Raw genomic sequence first — 19,876 nt, 5'->3', positions numbered from 1 at the left:
TGAACTCCAACAACCACAACCATCTTCCTTTGTACTAGGTATAAGTTTTCCCCCTGATTCCCACTGACTCCAGTTTTGAGCGGGCTCCACACTCAGTCAAACACTGCCTTGATGTCAAGGGCAGTCACTCTCACCTCGCCTCGAGAGTTCAGTTCTTTTGTCCATGTTTGAACAAAGGCCCTGAAGGTAGCAGGGCAGGTAGATAAGGTGATTGAGAAGGCTTATGGGATACTTGCCTTTATTAGCTGAGGCATACAATGCAAGAGCAGGGAGGTTATGCTGGAACCATATAAAACGCTGGTTAGGCCACAACTGGAGTACTGCGTGCAGTTCTGGTCACCACATTGTAGAAAGGATGTGATTGCACTGGAGAGGGTGCAGAGGAGATTTATCAGGTTGCTGCCTGGGCTGGAGGGTATGAGCTACGATGAAAGGTTGAATAGGGCTGGGGTTGTTTTCCTTGAAGCATCAAAGATTGAGAGGGGACCTGATAGAGGTGTATAAGATTGTTGGGGGGGGGGGGGGCATAGATAGGGTGGATAGGAAGGCACTTATTCCATTAGTAGAGGAGTCAATAAACAGGGGGCATTGATTTAAGGTAAGAGGCGGAAGGCTAAGAGGGGAGTTGAGGAGAAATATTTTCATCCAGAGGGTGGTGGGAGTCGGGAACTCACTGCCTGAAAGGGTGGGTTGAGTCAGAAACCCTCGTAACATTCGAGAAGTATTTAGATATTCACTCGCGTTGCCGTAGCTTCCAGGACTATGGGCCAAGCACTGGAAAATGGGATTAGTATAGTCAGATCTTTGTTGACTGGACATGATGGGCCAAATGGCCTCTTTCTGTGCTGTAAACGTCCATGACTCTATAAGTAATGAGTTCAGGAGCTGAGTGGCCCTGGCAGAATCCAAACTGGGCGTCAGTGAGCAGTTACTGATAAGCAAAACAAAAACAGAATTACCTGGAAAAACTCAGCAGGTGTGGCAGCATCGGCGGAGAAGAAAAGAGTTGACGTTTCGAGTCCTCATGACCCTTTGACAGAACTTGAGTTCGAGTCCAAGAAAGTGTTGAAATATAAGCTGGTTTAAGGTGTGTGGGGGGGGGGAGCGGAGAGAGAGAGAGAGAGAGAGAAGTGGAGCGGATTGGTGTGGTTGTAGGGACAAACAAGCAGTGATAGAAGCAGATCATCAAAAGATGTCAACAACAATAGAACAAAAGAACACATAGGTGTTAAAGTTGGTGATATTATCTAAACGAATGTGCTAATTAAGAATGGATGGTAGGGCACTCAAGGTATAGCTCTAGTGGGGGTGGGGAGAGCATAAAAGATTTTAAAATATTTAAAAATAATGGAAATAGGTGGGAAAAGGAAAATCTATATAATTTATTGGAAAAAAAAGGAAGGGGGAAACAGAAAGGGGGTGGGGATGGGGGAGGGAGCTCAAGACCTAAAGTTGTTGAATTCAATATTCAGTCCGGAAGGCTGTAAAGTGCCTAGTCGGAAGATGAGGTGTTGTTCCTCCAGTTTGCTTTGGGCTTCACTGGAACAATGCAGCAAGCCAAGGACAGACATGTGGACAAGAGAGCAGGGTGGAGTGTTAAAATGGCAAGCGACAGGGAGGTTTGGGTCATTCTTGCGGACAGACCGCAGGTGTTCTGCAAAGCGGTCGCCCAGTTTACGTTTGGTCTCTCCAATGTAGAGGAGACCACATTGGGAGCAACGGATGCAGTAGACTAAGTTGGGGGAAATGCAAGTGAAATGCTGCTTCACTTGAAAGGAGTGTTTGGGTCCTTGGACGGTGAGGAGAGAGGAAGTGAAGGGGCAGGTGTTGCATCTTTTGCGTGGGCATGGGGTGGTGCCATAGGAGGGGGTTGAAGAGTAGAGGGTGATGGAGGAGTGGACCAGGGTGTCCCGGAGGGAGCGATCTCTACGGAATGCCGATAGGGGGGGTGAAGGGAAGATGTGTTTGGTGGTGGCATCATGCTGGAGTTGGCGGAAATGGCGGAGGATGATCCTTTGAATGCGGAAGCTGGTGGGGTGATAAGTGAGGACAAGGGGGACCCTATCATGTTTCTGGGAGGGAGGAGAAGGCGTGAGGGCGGATGCGCGGGAGATGGGCCAGACACGGTTGAGGGCCCTGTCAACGACCGTGGGTGGAAAACCTCGGTTAAGGAAGAAGGAGGACATGTCAGAGGAACTGTTTTTGAAGGTAGCATCATCGGAACAGATGCGACGGAGGCGAAGGAACTGAGAGAATGGGATGGAGTCCTTACAGGAAGCGGGGTGTGAGGAGCTGTAGTCAAGGTAAGTGCCGCTTAACAGCACTGTTGATGACCCCTTCCATTTCTTTACTCATGATGGAGAGTAGACTGATGGGGCGGTAACTGCCCTGGTTGGATATGCCCTGCTTTTTATGTACAGGACATACCTGGGGAATTTTCTACATAGCTGGGTAGATGCCCGAGTTGTAGTTGTACTGGAACAGCTTGGCTAGGGGCATGGCAAGCTCTGGAGCACAAGTCTTCAGTACTATTGCCGGAATTTGTCAGGGGCCATGGCCTTTGCACTATCCAGTGCCTTCAGCTGTTTCTTGATATCACCTGGAGTGAATCAAATTAGCTGAAGACCGGCATCTGTGAAGCTGTGGACCTCCAGAGGAGGCCAAGATGGATCATCCACTCGGCACTTCTGGCTAAAGATTGTAGCAAATGCCTTATCTTTTGCACTGATGCACTGAGCTCCCCCATCATTGAGGATTGGGGTATTTGTGGAGCCTCGTTCTCCAGTGAGTTGTTTAACTGTCCACCACCATTCACGACTAGATGTGGCAGGACTGCAGAGCTTGGATCTGATCTGTTGATTGTAGAATTGCGTAGCTCTGTTTATCACTTGCTGCTTATCCTGTCTGGCATGCAAGTAGTTGTGTGTTATAGTTTCACCAGGATGACACCACATTGGTGCTGCTCCTGGCATGCCCTCCTGCACTCTTCATTGAACCAGGGTTCATCCCCCAGCTTGACAGCAATGGTAGAGTGTGGGGTATGCCAGGGCATATGAGGTTACAGATTGTGTTCAAGTACAATTCTGCTGCTCCTGATGGCCCAAAGCTTCCTTGCCACCCTCAATGCTTCCTCCAAGTGGTGTTCAACATGGAGGAGCACTGACTCATCAGCTGAAGATGGTAATGAGCAGGAGGTTTCATTGCCCACATTTGAACTGATGCCATGAAACTTCATGGAGTCGATGCTGAGGACTCCCAGGGCAACTCCCTGCCAACTGTATACCACTGTGCTGGGTCTGTCCTGCTGGTGGGACCGGACATACCCAGGGATGGTGATGGTCCATCCTGTTTCATTCCTTTTTTGATATAACTAAGTGGCTTGCTAGGCCATTTCAGAGGGCATTTAAGAATCCACCACATTGCTGTGGCTCTGGAGTCACATGTAGGCCAGGCCAGACTTCCTTCCCTAAAGGGCATTAGTGAACTGGATGAGTTTTTACAACAATGGTTTCATGGTCATCATTTAATTCCAGATTTTTATAGAATTCCAATTCCACCAACTGCTGTGGCGGGATTCAAACCCAGGTCCCCAGAGCATTCCCCTGGGTCTCTGGATTGTTAGTCTAGCAACAATACCACTACGCCATCGCCACTCCCTATGTTGTATAAAGGTTGACAGCTATGATGGTTGGGGCTTCAAGAGGAGGCCAAGAATCATTACCCACTCAGCACTTTCAGCTGAAGATGTTGCAAATGTTTTCTCTTTTACACTTACATACTATGTTCTGCTATCTCATGGAGTGTCCTCCTTCCAGAAGTTGCTAAGTTGTGTACCACCAGTCAAAACTGAATGTGGCAAGGTTGCAGAGATTTGGTCTGACTGATTGGTTGTGGGATCACTCACCTCTGCCTACTGCACATGTTGTATCTTTGTCAAGTTGGAACCTAATTTTCAATTATGTATGATGCTGTCCTTGGACGGCTCTTCTACACTCCTCATTGAAGTAAAATTGGTCATCTGGTTTCATGATGGTATAAGTATAGGTTATGCCAACAAGGCTACAAATTGTGGTGACATACAATTAATTCTGCTGCTGTTGACAATCCACAGCGTGCCATGGATGTTTTGATCTGCTTTTCTCTTTCTTTAATCTAACCCACTTCCCACAGTAGCAGGCTTGCACTGTAGAAGGGTAGGTGCCCCTAGTTCGAAGACGGGACTAAATTTCCACGAGAACAAAACGGTGATCAGTCAACATGTACCTTTAACTTAATAAAGTGTCCCAAGTTGCCTCAGAAGAGCATTATCAAACAAACTTTGACAAAGTTTTTCGGCAAGTTACATAAGCTGTTATTATGCAGATGGCCAAAAGCTTGGTCAAAGACAAGTGCAAAAAGGGGGAAAGAGGTAAATAGGGGGAGAGGTTTAGGGAGGGAATTCCAGGACTTAGCAACTACGCAGCTGAACATATGGCCACCAACAGTGAAGCAATTAAAAATGGGGATGCTCAAGAGGCCAGAATTGGAGAGTGCAGACATCTGAGGGTTGTGGGGCTAGTGGAAATTACATACTTCGGGAGCAGCAAGGCCACTGAAGGATTTGAAAACCAGGATGAGAATTTTAAAAATCAAGGCATATCTCATTGGGAGCTATTATAGGTTAACGAGCACAGGACTGTTAGGTGAACAGGACTTGGTGCAATAAGGAGATGGACAACAGAGTTTTGAACGGCTTCAAGTTTACAAAGGGCAGTGGGAGGCTGGCCAGAAATGCATTGAATAGTCAAGTATGGAGGTAACAAAGGCATGGATGAGAGTTCCAGTAGTAGGTGAACTAAAGCAGGGACGGAGTTATGCGATGGCATCTACATATAAACTGACAATTCAGATCTCAGGTATGACATTTACAAATAGGAAATAATCACTACAGCCCTTACAGAAAGTAATCTGCTTTCATCTCCTATTATGCTGTATTTCTAGTTCTTCAATGACATATGAACATACAAATTAGGAGCAGTAGTAGGCTGTTTCGCCCCTCGAGCATGTTCCACCATTCAATAAGATCATGGCTGATCTGATTGTAACCTCAACTCCACAGTACCACCTACCCTTGATAACCTTTCACCCCCTTGCTCATCAAGAATCAAACTCGGCCTTAAAAATATTCAAAGACAATGCTTCCACCACCTTTTGAGGAAGAGGGTTCCAAAGATTCACGACCCTCAGAGAAAAAAATTCTCATCGCTTGTCTTAGATAGGCAATTCCTTCATTTTAAACAGTTACCTCTAGTTCCAGATTCTCCCACCAGAGGAAACATCCTTTCCACATCCACCCTGTCAAAATCTCTCAGGATCTGATGTTTCAGTCAAGTCGCCCCTTACTCTTCAAAACACCTGTGTATACAAGCCTAGCCTGTCCAACCTTTCCTCGTAAGACAACCTGCCCATTCAAGGTATTAGTCTGGTAAACCTTCTCTGAACTGCTTCCAACACAATTACATCTTTCCTTAAGTAAGGAAACCAATACCGTATACAGTACTCCAGATGCGGTCTCACCAATGCCCTGTATAACTGAAGCATAACCTCCCTACTTTTGTATTCAATTCCCCTCGCAATAAATAACATTCTATTAGCTTTCCTAATTACTTGCTGTACCTGCACACTAACCTTTTGCAATTCATGCACAAGGACACATTGATCCCTCTGCATGTTGGAGCTCTGCAACCTCTCACCATTTAGACAATATGCTTCTGTTTTATACTTCCTGCTGAAATGAACAATCTCACATTACACTCCATTTGCGAGATCTTTGTCCATTCACTTAACCTATCAAATAACTCCCTTTGTAGCCTCCATATGTCCTCTTCATAATGTGCTTTCCTACCTGTCTATGTGCCATTAGTAAATTTAGCAACCATACCTTCAGTCCCTTTATCCAAGTCATTTATATAAATTGCAAAAAGTTGAGGTCCCAGCACTGATCCCTTGCACCACTCATTATATCTTGCCAACCAGAAATGACCTATTTATGCTAACTCTCTGGTTTCAGTCAGCTAGCCAATCTTCTATCCATGCCAATATGTTACCCCCTACACCATGAGCTTTAATTTTCTGCAATAACCTTTGATGTGGCACCTTATCAAATGCCTTCTGGAAATCTACATATAGTACATCCACCAGTTTCCTTTTATCCACAACACACTATACTTCTTCAAATAACTCCAAAAAATCAATAAACATGATCTCACTCTCATAAAGCCACACTGACTCTGTCTGATTACCCTGAATTTATTAAGTGCCCTGCTGTAACATCTTTATTAACAGCTTCTAACATTTTCCCTATGACAGATGTTAGGCTAACTGGCCTATAGTTTCCTGCTTTCTGCCTCCTTTTTTGAATAAAGGAGTTATATTCTCTATTCTCCAATCTAATAGAACCTTCCCCAAATCTAGGAAATTTTGGAAAATTAAAACCAAAGCATCAACTATCTCACTAGCCACTTCTTTCAAGACCCTAAGAAGAAGTCCATCAGGATCTGGGGTCTCGTCAGCCTGCAGCACTAACAACTGGCTTAGTACCAATTCCCTGGTGATTGTAATTTTCTCGAGTTCTTCAATCCCTTCCATTTCCTGATTTACAGCCATTTTTGGGATGTTACTTGTATCCTCTATAGTGAAGACCAATGCAAAACACCTGTTCTATATATCTACCATCTTCTTATTTTCCATTATTAATTCCCCAGGCTCACTTTCTATTGGATCAATGCTCACTTTAGCTCTTTTTTTAAATATCTATAGAAACGTTTACTATTTGTCTCTATATTTCTAGCTAGCTTTCTCTCATACTCTAATTTTTCCCTCCTTATTAATCTTTTAGTCATTCTTTGCTGTTTTTTATATTCTGTCCAATCTTCTGACCTGCCACCCATCTTTGCACAATTACATGCTTTTTCTTTAAGTGTGATACTATCGTTAACTTTTCTAGTTAACGGATGGTGCGTCCTCCCCTTGGAATTTTTCTCTTTCATCAGAACATATCTATTCTGTGTATTTTGAAATATCCTCTTAAACATCTGTCACTGCATCTCTATTGACCTATCCCTTAACCTAATTTGCCTGTTCACTTTAGCTAGCTCTACTTTCATGCCCTCATAATTGCTCTTATTTAAGCTTAAGACACTAGTCCCAGACCCACTCTTCTCTCCCTCAAATAATGCAAAATTCTATCATAGTATCACTGCTACCTTGGAGCACCTTCACTATGAGCTCAGCAATTAATCCTATCTCGTTGCATAATACCAGGTCTAGTACAACCTGCTCTCTGGTTGGCGCCAGAACATGCTGTTCTAAGAAACTATCCTGAAAACATTTAATCAATTCCTCATCTAGGCTACCTGTGGCCATCTGATTTTTCCAATTTATATGTAGATTAAAATATACCATGATTATCTTTCTGACAAGCTCCAACTCTAAAGTTCTGCCTAATCTAAGGGGAGTGACTGCCTCCTGGAGCAAAAGGTCCAGGCAACCCTCCCCCTCTTTGATGTCCTATAACATCCGCAACTAGACTCTAGCTCAGCAACTCGGAACTAAAGTTGGCTAAGCTATAGACACTTTCTGCAGATATGGTTGTTCGGGATTGCAGTGCATTCCACAGATTCCCACATGCTGCAGTCACAGCACGCCACCAGCCCTGCCATTTCTGTCCAACATTATTTATTTAATTAGTCAATTAGTCAATAATTTACACCGATAAATAGAAAGTTGCACTCACCTAGCTTGGAGACAAAGAAGGAAAGTCATCAACCACTGGAGGCTGAATAAAAGGTAGCAAAAGGAGCACCTCTTTCCCCTTGTGCACCAAATTCCCACCTGAACCAAATTATGTACGTCCCACTCAGGCATCTCCCCACTCAGGCATAGTCTCATGTCCATGTGCCCCTCTGAGGGCTATCATGCCGTTGTCCAGGAAATCCAATAATGCAAAATCAAAAATTTTCTTCCCACCTGAGCTTTTATCCCAGAATGTGGCATATTGTACTAGTAACAATAGAAATGCAAAACTATAAGTCTCAACATTTTACCAAGAATTACACTGGCTAGAAGAGGCAACTAAAATAATTTAAGTTGTAATTTTCACTAGTTCCTTTACCATTTATGCACCAATGTCTCCTTGAATTCTGGTAGATAAGAAAACTTAATATAAATACATAAAATCCAGATTAGTAGGTTTATCAAATGAAGAATACATTTTTGATACAGTTCTACAGCAAAAGTTAGTGGTAAGCATTTTATTTTCTGTTATCTATTACATACATACCTTGTCAGAACAATTGACTTTGGCTCCATGTTGCAGTAGAAGTTCAACAATTTCATGATGACCTCGTCCAGCTGCCCAAATAATAGGGTAAACACTATACTGCTAATCAAAATGTAAAACTTCATTAATCGATTATTGAAGCATATTAAGGTATTAAGAGAAAAAGTAAACATGCAAAAGATGAATTTCACAAAGTATTTAAAATATACTGAAGTAAAATACATCAGCCAAATTTCATGGTCATCAATGCTTGCTGTCATTACTTTATGAAGCTGACAGCAACGTCTGGTGTCCACTCATGCCTAGTTAAAAGGTGGAAATCCAGAAGTTGCTCTTAGCAATGCCCTGCTCTTCTAGGTGTACAGTTGATGTCCTAGCAAATAGAAATCACTGAAATGACATGAACTGCTTTTTTAAACACTTATTACATTTTTTCTCAGTGTGACAACCCTTGAAAAATTCTTGTGTAATGAGATGAAACTGTTTTTTATAAAAGGCACAATTAGTCACATACTTGCTGCTGAGCAACCTTTCTGACTCTGAAAACCTAATTTTATATTTGCAAGATGTTAACATTCTCCAGTGATAAAAATTTCATAGATTTCTTAAATTGTTTTTAAAAAAATTTTGTATTTCAGCTTCTACCTTAATTCCTAATATGCTCCAACCTTTACTTTACTTCAAGTAAAATCATAAAAAGTGAATAATAAAACCTGCTTGTTACTTATTGATTTGTTGTATATGAGAATTCTTCATTATGAATGGCTGCTTAACCTGCTGGATGGCACCATTGTGGCTGAACCCATAGCTGGCACCAGAATTAAACTGGACACCAGAAAGGATGAAATTCACACCACAGAATTTGCTAGATTCTTATAGGCAGTTTTCTTAAGGTCAGCTGCCAGCACTTGTCACTAAGGTGGGAGAATTTGAGAAAAGGTAAACCCAAGAATTGCAAGAGAAATATCAAGGCTCTAGAGCAGGGAAACATTTTGGGGAAAAATAAGCAGATTGGGTCAGGAAAGGACATTGAGAGTAACAAAAGATAATAAGGTGATGGCAGGAAAAATGTTGAAACGAAAAGCATTATATCTGAATGCATCAAGAATTTACAACAAATTAGACAAATTAATAGCAGAGATAGGGATTAATCAGTTTTATCTCACAACAGTTACAGTGACAAGACTGCAAAGTAACCAAGGTTGAGAATTAAATATCGCAGGATGCCTAACTTTTAGAAGGGACAAAAAATGGAAAAGGAGATGGGGTTTCCCTGATAATCAAGGGTGGAATAAAGTCAGTAGAGAGAAAGAAAGTCAAGAAGTAGAATCAGTTTTGTTGGAGTTAAAAAACTGCAAGGGGCAGAAAACATTAGTGGGAGCTGTTTGTAGGTCCCCTAAATGTATTTGTGGTGTAGAGCAGAGTGTAAATCAACAAATTAGAGATACATGTAATAAGGGTAATATAGCATTCAGGGGGGATTTAATCGTCATATAAACTGGGTAAACCAAATGTGCAATAATAGTGTCAATGATGGGTTCATGGAAATGTACAGAAGATAGTTACTCGATCAGAATGTTGAAAAACCAACAAGGGAACACTCTATTTTGAATCTACTATTGTGCAATGAGAACAGGGTTAATTTATAAACTTATAGTAAAGGAAAGAGGAACCATAATATAACAGAATTTTATATTGAGTTTGAAATGATTTAGTTAACCAAAACTAGGTCTTTAATCCTTAGGTCTTTAATCTTTAATCCAACCAAGAAAACTATATAGATCTGAGGGGTGAGTTGACAAAGATAGGTTGGGAAACTACGTTAAATGCTATGACCGTGAACAAACAATGGCTAGTAATTAAAAAAATACATCATTTGAAAAAATATATATATTTTAAGGGTCAGAAAACCTACAGAAAACATGGTTCATCCATGGCTAACAAGAATTAGATCAAAGGAAGAGGTTTATAATGCTGCCAAAAAAAGTACAGGTTGAGTATCCTTTATCTGAAATCCTTGGGGCCAAATGAGTTTCTGATTTCAGATAACTTCTGTTTTCTGATACCGCATATAGGCCTGGGCCTACTTACACTACAATGGCCTAAGCCTAGGCTAGCTATAATCTAAAGTAAGGAAAATAGCTAGAAAAGTATCACTGAATAATAAAGGTCAGGTGCAGTCAGTGAGGTTCATGTCGCCTGGGGTCATGTCGGCTCGGGTCACAGACTTCCCACGCTAAAGGTTGATGAGGTCCAAAATAAGCGCAGTTTCTGGATGTGTTCGGTTTTCGAATTTACGGAAAAAGGATTTCTGTTTTACTTATTCATGGAATGTGGGCTATGCTGGCTGGGCCAGCATTTATTGCCCATCCTTAGTTGCCCTTAAGTGCTAGTGAGTTGCCTTCATGAACCGCTGCAGTTCACATGGGTGTAGGTATACCCAAAGTGTTGTTAGGAAGAGAGTTCCAGGATTTTGACCCAGCAACAGTGAAGAAACGGCGACATATTTCCAAGTCAGGATGGTGAGTGACTTGGAGCGGAATTTCCAGGTGGTGGCATTCCAATCTATCTGCTGCCCTTGTCCTTCTAGATCGCACTGGTCGTGGGTTTGGAAGATTCTGTCTATGGAGCCTTGCTAAATTCCTGCAGTGCATCTTATAGATGTTACACACTGCTGCTGTGCGACGTTGGTGGAGGGAGTGAACGTTTGTGGATGTGGTGCCAATCAAGCAGGCTGCTTTGACCTGGATGGTGTCAACCTTCTTGAGTGTTGTGGGAGCTGTACTCATCCAGGCAAGTGGGGAGTATTCCCTCACACTCCTGACCTGTGCCTAGTAGATGGTGGACAGGCTTTAGGGAGTCAGGAGGTGAGTTACTCGTCACAGGATTCCTAATGGCTGACCTGCTCTTGTAGCCACAGTATTTATATGGCTAGTCCAGTTCAGTTTCTGGTCAATGGTAAACCCAGGATGTTGATAGTGGGAGATTCAGTGATAGTAATGCCATTGAACATCAAGGGACGATGGTTGGATTCTCTCTTGTTGAAGATGGTCATTGCCTGACACTTGTGTGGCGTGAATACTTGACCTGTAGCAAGCCTGAGGATCAGGACAAGCTTAGAACTGAGCAAAGGTGAACCAAGAAATTGATAAGAGAATAGAGAATATGAAGCACAACTAGCAAGAGATATAAAAACAGATTTTAAACGTTTCTATAAGTTTGTATATGGTAAGAATTAGTATAAGTAAACATGGGCCCATTTAGAGGCAAAGACAGGTGAAATTATAATGAGGTAAGGAAATTGCAAAGGCATAAATCAAATGCTTTCCTCCATCTTCACAGTTGAAGACACCAAATAAAATTCCGGAAATAATGGAAAACCAAGGGTCTAGCAAAAATGTGGAACTTAAAAAAAGCATTGTAATACTGGAGAAATTAATGGGACTAAGTGACAACCGATCCCTGCAAACAGGCAACCTGCATCTTAGTGTTTTAAGAGGTAGATGCAGAGATAGTGGATGCATTGGTTCTGATCTTCCAGAATTCCTTAGATTCTAGAACTGCCCCCAAGTGTTAGAAGGTAGCAAACATAATCCTACTATTTAAGAAAGGAAGCAGAGAGAAAATAACGAGCTATAGGCCCAGTTAGCCCTGTAGTCAGCAAAATGCTAGATCCTATAACTAAGAAGGTGGAAACAGGGCATCTAGAAAAATCATAATATGATTTAAGCAGAATCATTATGCATTTAGGGAAGGGAAATCCTGTTTAACAAATCTGATAGAGTCTTTTGATGATTTAACTAGGAAGGATTGGTAAGGGGGGACCCATGAATCTAGCATGTATTTGGATTTTCAAAAGCATAAGGTGCCAGACAAGAGGTTACTACACGTTAGGACTCATGGTATTGAGATATTATCTTAACATGGACAGAACATTGGTTAATGGACAGAGTAGGAAAACCCCAGACATTTTCAGCAACGAAACAAAAAATGCTGGAAAAACTCAGCAGCTCTGACAGCTCTGGAGAAGAGTCATACGGGCTCAAAACATTAACACTGTCTTTCTCTCCAGAGATGCTGTCAGACCTGCCAAGTTTTTCTAGCATTTTTTGTTTTTGTTTAAGGTTTCCAGCATCCGCAGTCTTTTGACTTTATTCAGACATTTTCAGGTTAGCAGGATATAACCAGTGCTGTACTGTAAGGATCAGTACTTGGGCCTCCGCTATTTACGATTTATATTGACGACTTAGATGAGGGGACTAAGTGTAACATATCCAAGTTTGCTGACAAAATAAATTTAGATGGGAAAAGCAATTGGCCAAGAGAACGCCAAAAGAAAGATATAAACGCAGAAGGATATAAATAAAAGCAAAATACTGTGGATGCTGGGAACCTGAAACAAAAACAAAAAAATGCTAGAAAAACTCAGCCGGTCGAACAGTATCTTTGGAGAGAAAGATATAAATATATAAAGGGATATAAATAGGTTGAGTGAGTGGGTAAGAACATAGCAAATAGAGTGCAATGTAATAAAGTGTGAAGCTATCCACTTTGGTTGGAAAAATAAAACAGAAGACATTTTGATTGGAAAGCGGATGGGAAATGCTTGCATTCAGGAGATGCTCAGGTACTCTTGTACTGTAGGTACACCCACAGTGCTGTTGGGGAGGGAGTTCCAGAATTTTGATCCAGCAACAGTGTTGGAACAGCGATATAGTTCCAAGTTAGGATGGTGTGTGGTTTGGATGGGAACTTCCAGGTGGTGTTCCCAGGTTAGTGTTAGTGAACGTCAATGAGGGCTGGTTAGATTCGCTCTCTTGTTGGAGATACACTTATATCTATCAAGAGGAACTTGCCAGACCTCCTTAGACAGCACCTTCCAAACCCATGGCCACTATCATTGAGAAGGACAAGGGCAGCAGACAGATGGGAATACCACTATGTAGAAGTTCCCCTCCAAGCCACTCACCACCCTGACTTGGAAATATATCACCATTCCTTCATTGTCGCTGGGTGAAAAATCGTGGAACTCCCTCCCTAACGGCACTGTGGGTGCACCTACACCACATGGACTATGGCAGTTCAAGAAGGCAGCTCACCACCACCTTCTCAAGGTCAATATGGGATGGGGAATAAATGCTGGCCTAGTCAGCAAAGCCCACATCTCATGAATGAATTAAAAAAAAACACAGCTGGTTTGTGTAATACAAAAACAGAAAATGCTACTCTACCTCACATTAGTAGGTTATCTTTCTTTTGCTTGAAGTTAACTTTGAAACTCCCTCTTCCTTTTGCACAGTCATTGGCTGGTTGACTGCCTCTAGCTTTTGCAGTTTCATCTCAGCTCAGGTCAAGTTTTAGTCAAACTGAGTACGTACTCAGTGCAACCTAATGTGGCGACTACATCTGCTCGTTTCACATTAAGTGAGTTGGCATAACAACAATGAGCGATGATAACTGGAATGTCAAGAAATTTTCATATTCTCCAGGACAGTGATTTAGACTCCCATCTACATCTTAATCTTAAACTTCTATCCTGTAACTTTAGCCCCCTAAAGCTAAATTTAGCTCAACTGTAGCATTTCTGACATATCATCTCAGGGTTTACTGGTCACGACATGGTCTGATAACTGAAAGTGTGACTTTTGCTTTTCTCTTTCAATGCAATTTGCTACAATTATAGTATAAAAATGGATAGGTTAAAAAGAAAAACAAGACACAAAATTCATGATCTAATCATGTTTTTGGTTCAGTGTCAAATTTCAATCAATAAGATATAGTACAGTTCCCACCATTCTTTTTCTTCCCCCCCTCAAAAAATTAAATATATTTCAGAACTAGGTCACTGTTTTGGTTCTATTAATTCTCACCTGACATCACAATAAATTTAAGATCGATTGACAAGTTTGAAATACAAATTCTCCCTCAAAAACACAGCCCAACCTTTTCTCAGAGAACAAAAAAAATTCTATTTTTTTCCCTCAACCTTTGGCAAAAATCTAAAAATTACCAAGATTATTGAATTTCAAGACAGGACAATGAGATCCATTAATTAAAGTTTTTTCCATGCAGTATTATAACTGATCATGCACTTTACAGTTTACATCAATTATCTACAAATCTGAGATAGATCTTTTCTAGCTCACATATAGAATGCATATTTAATTTATGCTTAGCGTCAAATAACATGTGCAGACCTAAATCAAGTCCACTGAAAAGCATGTATATCAAAAGAAAAAGCTTGTCGCTGAATGTAATAAATTGTTGGCTCCAGCATAATTCAGAAACAAGCTGCTCACCTGTCCAGTAATATTCGGGTTTGCACCTTTCTCAAGAAGTAATCGTGAAATTTCTGTATGACCTTTGTATGCTGCCCACATAAGAGCAGTCCAGCCACCCTGTAATGTCCAAAATAAAAGAAGTTAGCAGCTTTTAAAAAGTTATGATGACTTTCCCTCAGCCCTCTCATATAAAAATGACCACAGAATGAAGGGTCATTCGGACTCGAAACGTTAACTGTGCTCCTCTCCGCAGATGCTGCCAGACCTGCTGAGTTTTTCCAGGTATTTTTGTTTTTGTTTTGGATTTCCAGCATCTGCAGTTTTTTGCTTTTATATTATGTTGTAGGCAGGTCTCTAGTCTCAAATAATTCTAACCAGCATATGCAACTAGGAAAAACACCCAATAGTATGGTTCATCAATAAAGAATGGATTCAACATCAGACTTCTCATGCATCTATTACATCACCTATAAATGAACTCCAAATTCTATAACAATAATCCAAAGCATTTGCTCAATTCAACTTTTAATCTTAGACCTCAAGTGAAAAATACACTGCAGAATTCTCCTTAAAAAGCAATTCTGTTTTACTCTTGTCACTTTTTTTTTACTCTTCTCACATTTTTTTAAACATAAAGTTGTTCTATTATTAGAAGGAACTAGAGACACTTTGCTAGTTTAATTAGCAATACATCCTACACTTATACAATGCAACTTGCTAGTACAAACTGAAAACATGATCAGGCTTTGTATTTAAGTTAACAGAAAACGTTTTATGGCTATATTATAAATGTCCTAGTAAGTAATGTTCTTTTGGAACATGACATGTTTCACCTCTTCCCTTCTTTACTTTCCCTCACACTACTCTTGACTTAGAAGGCAGACAGGCAAATGACTGGTTCAGAGGCACCTATCAAGACAGATAATCACAAGTTTGAATGGGACATCAGCCAGAGGCAGGCTGCCCTCCTTCTGAGAAGGAATTTAGCCTCAATATGCTATTACTTCACACTGACTTGACTAAGGTCGGTATTCTAAGTGTAGGATCCACAAGAAGAATTCATATCCCAATCACACTTTGCTGCAGTTTACTTGCCGACCAAAATGTTACGTCACAACACGGTTTAAAGATCTCACAAAAATTTGTACAATATTAAAAGCAATCCCTACAAAAGCACCAATCTCTATTTTCTTTATTGTGCATCAATTGCAAACAGTGAGGGTCTTTTTTTGTTACTGACATACCGAGACACTTACAACACAAATCCCTTTGTTAATTTTAACAGCCAATTAGGTTTATTAAAACAATACTGCTTCCTCCGATTAATAGTTAAAAAGTCAATTGGTAAATCAGAAACAGAATTACCTGGAAAAACTCAGCAGGTCTGGCAGCATCGGCGGAGAAAAAAAGAGTTGACGTTTCGAGTCCTCGTGACCCTTCAACAGAACTGAGTAATATTAGGAGAGGGGTGAAATATAAGCTGGTTTCAGGAGGGGGGGGTGGTTGTAGGGACAAGCAAGCAGTGATAGGAGCAGATAATCAAAATATATCACAGACAAAAGAACAAAGTGGCATTGAAGGTAGTGATATTATCTAAACGAATGTGCTAATTAAGAATGGACGGCAGGACACACAAGGTACAGCTCTAGTGCGGGTGGGGTGGAAAGACTAGCAGGGCCTAAAAGGAATAGATTTAAAAATAATGGAAATAGGTGGGAAAAGAAAAATCTATATAAATTATTGGAAAAAACAAAAGGAAGGGGGAAGAAACAGAAAGGGGATGGGGATGGAGGAGGGAGTTCAAGATCTAAAGTTGTTGAATTCAATATTCAGTCCGGAAGGCTGTAAAGTGCCTAGTCGGAAGATGAGGTGTTGTTCCTCCAGTTTGCGTTGGGCTTCACTGGAACAATGCAGCAAGCCAAGGACAGACATGTGGGCAAGAGAGCAGGGTGGAGTGGTAAAATGGCAAGTGACAAGGAGGTTTAGGTCTTTCTTGTGGACAGACCGCAGGTGTTCTGCAAAGCAGTCGTCCAGTTTACGTTTGGTTTCTCCAATGTAGAGGAGACCACATTGGGAGCAACAAATGCAGTAGACTAAGTTAGGGGAAATGCAAGTGAAATGCTGCTTCACTTGGAAGGAGTGTTTGGGACCTTGGATGGTGAGGAGAAAGGAAGTGAAGGGGCAGGTGTTGCATATTTTGCATGGGCATGGGGAGGTGCCATAGGTGGGGGTTGAGGAGTAGGGGATGATGGAGGAGTGGACCAGGGTGTCCCGGAGGGAACGATCCCTACGGAATGCCGCCAAGGGGGGGGGGGGGGGTGAAGGGAAGATGTGTTTCGTGGTGGCATCATGCTGGAGTTGGCGGAAATGGCGGAGGATGATCCTTTGAATGCGGAGGCTGGTGGGGTGATAAGTGAGGACAAGGGGGACCCTATCATGTTTCTGGGAGGGAGGAGAAGGCGTGAGGGCGGATGCACGGGAGATGGGCCGGACACGGTTGAGGGCCCTGTCAAAACCTCGGTTAAGGAAGGAGGAGGACATGTCAGAGGAACTGTTTTTGAAGGTAGCATCATCAGAACAGATGCGACGGAGGCGAAGGAACTGAGAGAATGGGATGGAGTCCTTACAGGAAGTGGGGTGGGAGGACCTGTAGTCGAGGTAGCTGTGGGAGTCGCTAGGCTTGTAATGGATATTGGTGGACAGTCTATCACCAGAAATTGAGACAGCGAGATCAAGGAAGGGAAGGGAAGTGTCAGAGATGGACCATGTGAAAATGATGGAGGGGTGGAGATTGGAAGCAAAATTAATAAATTTTCCCAGGTCCCGACGAGAGCATGAAGCAGCACCGAAGTAATCATCGATGTACCGGAGAAAAAGTTGTGGGAGGGGGCCGGAGTAGGACTGGAACAAGGAATGTTCCACATACCCCATAAAGAGACAGGCATAGCTGGGGCCCATGCGGGTATCCATAGCCACACCTTTTATTTGGAGGAAGAGAGAGGAGTTAAAGGAGAAATTGTTCAGTGTGAGAACAAGTTCAGCCAGACGGAGGAGAGTAGTGGTGGATGAGGATTGTTCGGGCCTCTGTTCGAGGAAGAAGCTAAGGGCCCTCAGACCATCCTGGTGGGGGATGGAGGTGTAGAGGGATTGGTTGTCCATGGTGAAGAGGAAGTGATTGGGGCCAGGGAACTGGAAATTGTTGATGTGATGTAAGATGTCAGAGGAATCACGGATGTAGGTGGGAAGGGACTGGACAAGGGGAGAGAGAAGGGAGTCAAGATAACCAGAAATGAGTTCTGTGGGGCAGGAACAGGCTGACACGATCGGTCTGCTGGGACAGTTCTTTTGGGGATTTTGAGTAGGAGGTAGAAGCAGGCCGTCCGAGGTTGGGCGACTATTATCTTCAATTGGTAGCTATGAGTGCATTCAGGATTGTTCAGCAAGTGTTGCCCAATTGTGGAATCAAATCACATCCAACAGTAATTGTGCATCTTCAGTTTTGCAATAGCTGGCTGGTTGAGTATGCTCTGTACTCTATTACGGACAAACGAAGGAATATGCTGTTTGATACGATCAGCCAATTGCTAGGTCGTATGGCCTACGAACCTGGCATCGCACCGGCACTGAAATTCATATACGATCTTGCTCGATTACCCGGCAGGCAGAACGACATTTTGGACCTGTAAGTGGAAAATACCACTCGCGTAGTCACTGCATAGCAGCAGAGTGAAATGGCTTGCTGTTATTCAAATTTTTGAAATACTTTGCCTTTTCAGGGTAATTGGGGGTAGACCAGGCACTGTTCAGGCCTGAAAGTGGCAGTCTTTGTCCCCTTTACAAGTTTGTGCGATACACAGTGAATAATGATCTGATCAGGTTAGCTTTGATACGTGCTATTTCTGCGTCAAATTGCAAGATGCACAAATGGTTAGGTTCCTAGTTACAGGATTGCTGATAAAGCCAATCTTATAGCACGTGGAGCTATGCAAATCCCAACTTGTATAGTGACCAGTGAAGTTTAGCGGTACACAGTAGTGAAGAACCCATCAGTGGATTTCTCAACTAGCACACTGAGAAAGGAAGCACATTAGACAGCCCCAACTCGGAAATGAATTTGAGTGAGGGATGGATTGTATTAAATGTGTAGGGAAATCCATACTAGTCTGAAAACGCCCGATCTCGTCTGATCTCGGAAGCTAAGCAGACTCAGGCCTGGTTAGTACTTGGATGGGAGACTGCCTGGGAATACCAGGTGCAGTAGGCTTGCTTGGCCTAAATAGCCAAGTGGTTATGGTACTGGGTTTGTAACCCCAAGATCAAGAGTTCAAATCTCACAATGGTAAACTATGAAACAATGTAACTTCATCTGAAACAGATGGAAATGGGTTTGTACTCGAAAGAGTTACACGCAGCTGCAGATTCAAAGATCGCAAATGTATCAACTATGTATCGGAAATATACATAGGCTCATTCCATCAAAAATACATTTCTCATGGAAATCAATAAAAATATTAGTGCACGTTGGACTAGGAAAGGAACCCCATGACTAAACCATCTATTTGCACATATATGTTGTCATTAAAACTGAACTCAACTACGCAAGTTGCTAAGTTTGTACGTTCAATCAATGCATATTCAGAAAACGGCAATGTGTTTATATTAACGTGATGTTGCAATGTGGCGCAAATATTGATGGCTTCTTTCAGTAACACATTCATAAATAAGTTCACAATGTCGAATGATCACACAGATGAGGCATTGCTATCATTAATTAGGTCACGTGTGGTCTTCACAAAGATGAAGGAATCCTTCTACTGCTTAGAAACATTTGCTCATCTTGCAAGCTTGACACAGAAATAGAATGCAAAGCTTTCTTGCAGGGCAACAGCTATACTGATCAGGCCACTGTTCACTGTGTATCACGCAAACTGGCAAAAGGCCAAAGGCCGCCACTTTCAGACCTGAAAAGTACCTGGTCTACCTCAAATTACCTTTGAAAGTATCTCAAAAATTTGAACAATAGGTTAAACAAGCCAATTCATGCTGCTACAATGCTGTGACTATGCGAGTGGCATTTTCTACTAACAGAATGCTGCAATCAGTCCAAAAAGGCATTCTGCCTACTGCACAATTGAGCAACATCTTATGTGAATTTCAGTGCTAATGCAATGCCAGATACATAGCCATGTGAGCCAACAACTGGCTGATCAAATCAAACAGCATGTTCCTTCATTTGTTCACAATAGGCAGTCAGACCATACTCAACCAACCCACA

At 42.0% G+C, this 19,876-nt stretch overlaps 1 protein-coding gene and 1 pseudogene across 5 annotated transcripts in view; one reads left to right on the top strand and one right to left on the bottom strand.

The window, feature by feature from the left end:
• LOC121277872 (kinase D-interacting substrate of 220 kDa-like) overlaps positions 1-19,876 on the bottom strand; it is a 177,405-nt gene that overhangs the window by 103,825 nt on the left and 53,704 nt on the right. For 4 of the 5 annotated variants that reach the window (XM_041187618.1, XM_041187617.1, XM_041187620.1 and 1 more), the window contains 2 exons: positions 14,620-14,718; positions 8,321-8,422 (listed from right to left, as the gene is read on the bottom strand). In XM_041187618.1, coding sequence (XP_041043552.1) covers positions 8,321-8,422; positions 14,620-14,718 — 201 coding nt within the window. The remainder of the gene's footprint in view (positions 1-8,320; positions 8,423-14,619; positions 14,719-19,876) is intronic. The other variant, XM_041187619.1, reaches the window with a different exon arrangement.
• On the top strand, positions 18,755-18,856 carry LOC121278485 (annotated as a pseudogene).

The sequence above is a fragment of the Carcharodon carcharias genome, chromosome 5 (assembly GCF_017639515.1).
Source record: "Carcharodon carcharias isolate sCarCar2 chromosome 5, sCarCar2.pri, whole genome shotgun sequence".
NCBI classification, from domain to species: domain Eukaryota; kingdom Metazoa; phylum Chordata; class Chondrichthyes; order Lamniformes; family Lamnidae; genus Carcharodon; species Carcharodon carcharias.
The sequence above is the reverse complement of the archived record's forward strand: the minus strand, read 5'-3'. Positions and strand labels throughout refer to the sequence as shown.